This window comes from Coloeus monedula, assembly GCF_965178545.1.
Source record: "Coloeus monedula genome assembly, chromosome: 9".
In the NCBI taxonomy this organism is placed as follows: Eukaryota; Metazoa; Chordata; class Aves; order Passeriformes; family Corvidae; genus Coloeus; species Coloeus monedula.
In genome coordinates, this window is record NC_138789.1 from 31,918,842 (window position 1) to 31,926,900 (window position 8,059).

Genomic DNA, 8,059 nt, shown 5'->3' on the forward strand with positions numbered 1-8,059 from the left:
CAGAGAAGGTTTGGGGGGATCTCACCTATGTGTACAGATACCAGCAGGAGAGAGCCGAGGAGACAAAGCCAGGCTCTGCCAGTGGTGCCCAGGGCCAAGACCAGAGGCCATGGCTACACACTGACACAGAGAAGGGTCCCCTCGGACGCCAGAAGACACTTTTTCTCTGTAAGGTGGCCAAGTATCATAGGGAGATGGTGGAGTCTTTGTTGCTGAAGATACTCGGAATGCACCTGGACGTGGCTCTGGGTGGCCCTGCCTGAGCACTTTCCTGTTCCAGCCGACTGCTGCTCCCCCTCAGAGCTGTTCTGGTTTAACGGCGTGGCACAGGAAGTTTTTCCTATTGCAGACCAGAGCTTTGCTTTGACAGCTAATTCCTTCAGCCTCGCCTCTGGCATAACAGCTTTGTGGTGGAAGCTCCGGCAAAGGAAGTCTACTTTAAGAAGTGGCCTTGTGACTGTTACTGTACAGGATAACAGAAGCAGGCAGTGCTCAGAACTGGACTGAAGCACAGTTCATTCTTTCAGTGCAGCTTAAACGAAGTGAACCGACATGTAAATGTTTGTTTAACATTACTGAAATACCTAGTCTGAAGTTTTAAAAGATTTAAAATAATCCATATTTAAGCTCCGCAAAGTTATTCTATACAATATTCTATACAATATCCCGTACAATATACATAATTATTTAATCTATCTCAGCTGCTGTCAGCAATGAAAGCTCAGTACAAAAGAGCAGAGGTGTAGTTCCAACAGAACAGACCATCGTCCTTACTGGGGCGAGTAGAGAGCACAAGGAAGGATCAAAAGGATCTTTGTGGTGTGCATTGCTCTGATTAGGACTGTTATCACCTGCATCACAGCAAAGCCTCACACTGAGAAAGCACAGTAAAGCATTTATCTTTTTTTCTTTAATCTTCTCTGTCAGAGGTTCACAATCATGAAAAACTATGGATTTGTCATACCTTTTTCTTTAACTTCATAAATTCTTTTTTTTTTCTCAGTAGCTCCTATTGTGCTTTCACAGCTACTTTTTATTGTAAGATTTGTGTATAATGAGATCTTATCACGGCAAAGCCTTCTTCCATTCCTCTCTGATTGCATTTGGTATCCGTAATCTCAACAGACTGAATACAGACGGAATCCGCAGATCAAAACCTACAATACCCAAGGCAAGGAACCGCAGCGGGAAAAACCTTCAACTGGAAAAACCTTCCGCTATGTGACTCCTGCCAGTCGCTAGCAGACAAAACACACGCTAACAGCCTGCAGCGAGTGCGGGTAAGCTCCGCTCACCAGTTCCCAGCCCTGCTCCGCGCTCCCAGCGCGCCCCGCAGGCAGCAGGTGCGGCCGGGAGAAGCACCAGGGGGGCGGGAATGGGCAGGGCAGGCGGAAACGGGCGAGCTCAAGCGCGGTCGGACTCTGTTTCTAACTGGATCAACAAACCGGGCGCCCGACTCCAACCCCCCGTGAGCTCACGGAGCTGCCCCCGAACCGCGCCCGCTCGGAGCGCGCAGAGCCGCCCCTGGCCCCGCCCGGCCCCGCTCCGCCCCGCTCCAGCCCCGGCCCCGCCCGGCCCCGCTCCGCCCCCGGCCCCGCCCGGCCCCGGCCCCGCCCGGCCCCGCTCCGGACCCGCTCCGCCCCGCTCCGCTCCGGCCCCGGCCCCGCCCGGCCCCGCTCCGCCCCCGCTCCGCCGGCGCTTCCGGGCCGCGTTCCGGGCCGGGCCTGGGCGCTGGAGCCGGGCCCGGCCGCGCCGGCGATGGGCGAGCGCAGCGCGGCGCGGCGGGAGGACACGGGCCGGCGGCTGGCGCGGTTCGCGGCGCTGCGAGGTGCGGCGGGCGGGGCGGGGCGGGCGGGGCCGGCCCGCGGGGCTGCGGCGCTCGGGGCCGGGGCGCGTCCCGGCGGAGCTGAGCGGGGCCGCTCCCCGCAGGCGCGGCCGCCCGGCCCGGCGAGTTCTGGGACGTGGTGGTGCTGACGGCGGCGGACGCGGCGCAGGCGGGCGCGTTCCGGGAGCAGCTGGCGGAGAAGCTGCGGCGGGGGGAGCTGCCCAGCGGCGTCCGGTACCTCGTGTGCGCCGACCCGCCGGGGCCCAGGATCGGTGCGTGGGGCCGGGGGCTGCGGGGGGCTCCCAGCGCCGGCCGGGCCGCTCCTCGTCCGCCGCGGCTCCGGCTCGGGGGGCCCGGGCGGGGCTCGGCTCCGGGCGGGGCTCGGCGCGGCTGTGGCGGGCAGGAGGGGCGGCGTGGGGGTGCTGGTGAATGAGCTGTGCAGCTCCTCAGTGTGTCCCATGGATACAGAATAGCGCTAACTCGTGTGTTACGTATTCGTACTTACCTTAACCTGGTTATTTAAACAGTTTGATTATGTTGTAATACACTACGCAATGGTGATGTAAAACTGGTCTCACTGCCCGTAATACCATCCTGTAATTCTTAATTCCTGTTCGCTTGGATGTACAAAGTAAGTAAACTCAATATTATCTGCAGTGTAGAGTGATATGTAGAGGCTAATTCTCAGAAATCTGGCAGTTTTAAGTTGTAGAAGCACATAAAATAACCCAGACCGTTTCCTCAGATCCCAAATCTTCCTTATATCCATACTGTAAATGTCAGAAGTACTTCTGAACACTGCCTTGAATCCATTAGTAGGCTTTTGTGTGACTTGTTTCTTACAGGAGCTGGTTTTTATGGCTGAGTTGTGGCCTATTTAACTGATTAAATGCTTCAAATGGTGGGGCTGTGTGGAGGTGACTGGGAGGGGAAATCACAGAATTTTCCCGGGAGCTGTCTGCTCAGGATGCCATCCCCTCAGAGAGCGCAGACTTCCAGAGGGACTGTCCATCAGCTCCTGTGCATGATCTTACCAACCATGATACGGTAGAAAGACTACCCCATCAGTGCTGGCGGGGCACCAGTACACCTCACCTGTCAGAAGCAGGCATTATTGGAGCTCTTCTCACAGATACTAAAATACTTTTTCTTTAGGAAATGGTGGATCAACTCTTCATGTTCTTCGGTGCTTGGAGGAGCAGTATGGTGATCAGTGGACTTCCTTCACTGTGCTGCTAATCCATTCTGGTAAATTCAGTTTTCCGTATTTTGCTGTAAAATTATACCTTTTCTTTTTTTTCTTTCTTAAAATATTAAAGGGGCAGAGGAGTCGGAGTTCCAAAATACAGTTCCCTTAGAAAAGTAGCCAATGTGTCTGATCATTTGAAATTAGGTTGGTGCTTACAAGATGTTACTGTCACTTCAGCATTTCTTCTCAGCACCAAATTTGTTTAGTCAGTGAGAAAGAGATGTGATTCACAGGTGTGATTTAAGTTTCTGCCTTGAAATATCCATTTAAGGAGCACAACCCTTCTCGGGGGACCTTGGGCTCCTCATACCTCTGGGCAGGCTGAATACTTGCCTTCTTATGCACTTAGGCCACTTCCAGATCTGGAAGAACATCAGTTCTCTGCAGAGGAGAAAGAAACCAAGTGATAACAAGTGTTGCGACCAAACCTCTGCTTATTTGACTCATCTCTGGCTTCAAATTCCCATCAGGAATATGGGGGTTCTCCTCCAAGCTAAATGGGTATCATTTGTTTTTGTCACTTCAGCGACAGGTAGCTCTGAAACAATTTTAAAAGGTAACGAAATCAATCACAGTTTTAATATGAGCTGTATAAGGCAGGCTGGGTTTTGGACACAAAGTCAGATCTACTTTGGGACTTGGTATATGACCAAGCTTGGAGGTTTTTAATGCCTTTGTGTACCTGTGAAACAGCTGCGCATGTTTAGTTTTTTGCTTACTTACGCACAGTGTCTCTGTGTAACTAAAAGAGTCTTTTTTTCAGGTGGTTACAGCCAACGTTTGCCAAATGCAAGTGCCCTGGGGAAGATCTTCACAGCCCTGCCATTCGGCGACCCCGTTTTCCAGATGCTGGAGCTGAAACTAGCCATGTACATTGACTTCCCCCGTCACATGAAACCAGGAGTCCTCATCACGTGTTCGGATGACATAGAGCTGTACAGCACTGGAGTCACAGAAACCATCACATTTGATAAACCTGGATTTACTGCATTGGCTCACCCCTCAGATTTGGCAGTCGGGACCACTCACGGCGTGTTTGTGTTAGATCTGTCCAGTTTTTCGGGGAAAGGAGGACTGGAATATGTATCATGCTATCGTTTCCTGCACAAACCGGACGTGGAGACAATGCAGCAGAGTGGTGCAGTGTGTGTGAGGGGAGATCGCCCTCAGCTCAGCTCCTCTGGGAGCCACGGCGACGCGGGAATGGCCTCGGAGTGTGTGTACACGGACAGCGTATTCTACATTGATCACAGCACTGCAAAGCAGCTACTGATGTTCTATAAGCAGATGGGCACTCTTTGCTGTGAAATAGATGCATATGGTGACTTTCTGCAGGCCCTGGGGCCTGGAGCCACTCCAGATTACACCAAAAACACGAGTAACGTCTCCAAGGAGGACTCAGGGTTGGTGGAAGTGCGGCAGCAGCTGTACTCCCTCCTGCAAGGCACCGCCCTCAATGTCATAGTCCTCAACAACTCCCAGTTCTACCACATCGGAACTACTCAGGAGTATTTGTTTCATTTTACTGCTGAGAGCAAACTGAGATTCGAGCTTGACTTGCAGCCTGTGGCCTTTAGCATCTTTGCTGATGCAGCCACGACCTTGGATCGCTTAAGCATCATCCAGAGCGTCCTTGAGCCCGGATGTGTGATAGGGCCTGGGTCTGTCATTGAGTACTCCAGAATTGGGCCTGAAGTCTCAGTAGGGAAAGGCAGCATTATTAGTGGGTCCTACATAAATTTCAATGTAGACATACCCTCAAACTGCTTCCTGAGTTCAGTAAGTGTGAAAATTAATGATCGAGTGGAGTATGTCACCATGGTGTTCAGTGTAGGCGACGACTTGAAAAAGAGCGTGAAATTGCTGTCGGATATACACTCCCTGCAGTTTTTTGGGGCCTGTTTACAAGAATGCCTTGAGCTCTGGAGCATAGAGGCTTCAGACCAGCTCTTCTCCAGTAAGGATACGCATTTGGGGCTGTGGACTGCAAGGATTTTCCCTGTTTGTTCTACTCTAAGTGAATCGGTTAGGATGTCACTGAACATGCTGAATTCTGTGCAGCACACGTCAGCTTTCAAACTGAGCGGCTTTCAGCTTTTGTCTGTTGAAGAAATGCTCATCTACAAAGATGTGGAAGACATGCTGAAGTTTAGGAAGCAAATTTATGATGAAATCTGCCAACAAAGACAAAAAGGGAAGTCTGGTTTTAGAATGAACAGTACTTGAACAAATCTCCTGTTTTCATTTGTGGATGAATTAATTCTTACTTGTAAGAATCCTGAGGGAAAACTACACAGATCTCTTCTCTGATCTCATTGAAGTAGAAATAAAGAAATTGCATAACATTAATAAAGCAGCAAATGCAGATAAACTGTTCTGTTGATTAAAGCAGGGAAATATTTCAGATCCGAAAACACTAACTGGTGACTTTTTGTGGGTTGTATGTTATGTCTTGTAGTCTTTGTCAGTAAGGATATGGTACAGATTAATTCATTAATTGTCTGTTTGACTGAAAGCTGCTTTAAAAGCTTTTAAAGGGTAGAATATTAGCTCCAGCTATGTGGAATAAAACAACAACTTATGTTTCTCTGTTTTCATGCTGCCATTTTGCAATACAGTTTCAACTGGGTAGAGGTAAATTACTGAAAGTGCTTTTAATTCCAGATGTCTTGTCTTGGGCATTAATAATTTTTTCTCTTTTGTAATTTTTTTATCCTTTCCTGTTTTTTGTCAGAGGATAAAAGATTGCCATGAGAGATTATTCTTCCCCTTGTGACTCGTAATACCGAGGTCAACACCTGTCATCAAGACATACTGATTAATTTTTTTTACTGGTAGTTGTTGGAAGCTGGCAGCGCAGTTGAGAAGGTACCAGCTCTTTGTTACCCATGGATTGACTGATGTGGGCCATGCAAAAAACAGCATTTTGTATTTCTCTAAACTGAGCTGTTGGAGTCCTTGGTGTGGTGGTTCATCTTGCAGAGCGGAGCAGACACCGGAGAGGTTTGTTGTGAGCAGCATCACAGTGTGTATCTTCAGAGAAAATCTCTTCGGCTTCTCCCCCCCTGCACATACAGTTAACAATAAAGTCCCCCTGTTTCTAGTTTAGATGCCCAAGATCCAGCTCCAGATAGATAAATCTGCTGGTTTTAGGAGTATGCTGTGCAGTACATCAGCGTGATTTGTCTGTAAACACAATGCATCTTTTTCTCTTGAATTTCTCTGTGGGTTTTCATGTTTTATTTAATGTTTCACAGTGACAGTGTTTATCTCCCTGCTGACTGAATTCCCAAATGGCACCTTTCTTATACCACCTACGAGGCAGCAGAATAACATCCCCTGAGTATTACCCACCCTTCTTTAACCTGCACTAGGTTTCTTCTTTGTTAATAAAGAAACCTTCCAAGAAGAGATACAAAGAAGCTAAACATGGAAGTTGGGAATTGCTGGAGTTGACTTTGAAGGAGTAAGAATTTCTGAGCATATAGAGGGTCTAAATGTCAGTATGAAATATTAGTTAAACAATGGAAGCAGTAGGTTTGGGAACGCTCAAGTCCAAGATAAATGCTTTAAGTCACAAAGTGAAAGAAGTCATAGAGCATGGAGTTGTCATTTGTATATCACCCTGTTTGCATGATTTATTCATCTGTTGTTACACAATCCATTTTAGGAGAAACGTGTCTGTTTGACACAGACTTTGCATCTTCAGTTGGAGACCAAACTTTGTTTGGCACAGACTTTGCTGAGGGTTGCTGTGCTGCCAGGTGAGTTCTCCGAGTGTTTGGTGACAGCGAAAGGCATCCTTTTAACATGGTTATCCACTTTAACTGTTATAATTGCATTTGTTCTGAATTCCCTGAGTACCATGTGTTGATTTCATTAGTGAAAGCAAACTGGATAAAAGTAGGAAGTGGATTTACTTCTGGTGCATAGGTATTGGGAAAAGAGAATGAGGAAAAGCAGTGACAACAACTTGTGGAAAAGATTGCAGTAGGTTGGGCCAGCAGCAGCTGCTGCTGTAGTTTAGGGAGCAGTGTGAATTCAAGACAAAAAAAAAAGGGGCAGGAGTGTCATCCTGATGGTAGCCATGGACTAGCACAGCTAGCCCCCAGGTCGGATCTTGAGGCAAAGGTTTTAATGAAAAAAAATCAGTTGTAATGGAATAAGCATAGATTTACCAGGTAAGAAACATTGCAGTGCCTTAAGTCTGTATGTCACCCAATGCTTTCCTCTTACACTGAATATTTTTGTCTCAAAATGAGAAGGCAGATTTTGGTCACTATTAGCCCTGGATAACATCAGCAGGTTTCATGGATTTACTCCACAGGTATTGGAATATCTGGTGGTGTACCATTTTTCATTTATAAACGGCAATCAAGTTTAATGTAAAAAGTTACAAAAAACATTAAAATATATGTTTTATTTATACAGGGCAATATTAATTATTTTCCCATATGTTTTTGTCTCACATAGGGCTCTGTGTGTGCAAGTTCATTCTGTAAATTCATTCTTGGATACCACACTTGGCCATAAACACTTTTTCATATGTAGGCTTCCACTAATTTTCATTGAGCAACAGATAGTGTATATTTGCCCATTAAATTTCTAATGCATCCGTCATCCTTGGTGGTCTTACTATCAATAAAGAGATCATTGTGAAGTTGGAGATTAGAAAGTTTATGGAACTATTCCGAGGAAAGGGCCTGTGCTGTAGGGAATGTCAGTGCATGGAGGTTTGTAACAGTACTGGCACTCTTAACGTGCAGCTGTCCAGGGCTGGGAGAATTTAAAAATTAGAATGCACATCCATTGTACTTTGGTGAATTTTGTTGAAAAGACTCGGCAGACAAGAGACCTGCTTTTGTGCAGCCTCCTCTGTGAGGTTGAAATGTGGCTTTAACCCACCTGCTACAGAGAACAGCTGGTTCTGTTGAATTTCCTGTATCAGCTTCAGACCAAAAACCCAGAGCCTTCATGAATTCTGT

General features: G+C 47.5%; 1 protein-coding gene across 1 annotated transcript; it reads left to right on the forward strand.

Moving 5' to 3' along the window:
* Nucleotides 1–1,704: 1,704 nt before the first annotated feature.
* FPGT (fucose-1-phosphate guanylyltransferase) lies at nt 1,705–6,300 on the forward strand. The gene is made up of 4 exons (XM_082286924.1): nt 1,705–1,828; nt 1,930–2,097; nt 2,981–3,073; nt 3,838–6,300. Exons 1-4 carry the CDS (start codon nt 1,759–1,761, stop codon nt 5,298–5,300), a joined length of 1,794 nt encoding a protein of 597 aa, XP_082143050.1. The 5' UTR covers nt 1,705–1,758; the 3' UTR covers nt 5,301–6,300.
* Nucleotides 6,301–8,059: the final 1,759 nt, after the last annotated feature.

Coding starts and splice junctions, on each gene's coding strand:
- FPGT (XM_082286924.1), top strand. CDS start 1,759: ATGGGCGAGCGCAGCGCGGCGCGGCGGGAGGACACGGGCCGGCGGCTG. Junction 1,829..1,929: donor GCGGTTCGCGGCGCTGCGAG/GTGCGGCGGGCG, acceptor CGCTCCCCGCAG/GCGCGGCCGCCCGGCCCGGC. Junction 3,074..3,837: donor TGTGCTGCTAATCCATTCTG/GTAAATTCAGTT, acceptor TCTTTTTTTCAG/GTGGTTACAGCCAACGTTTG.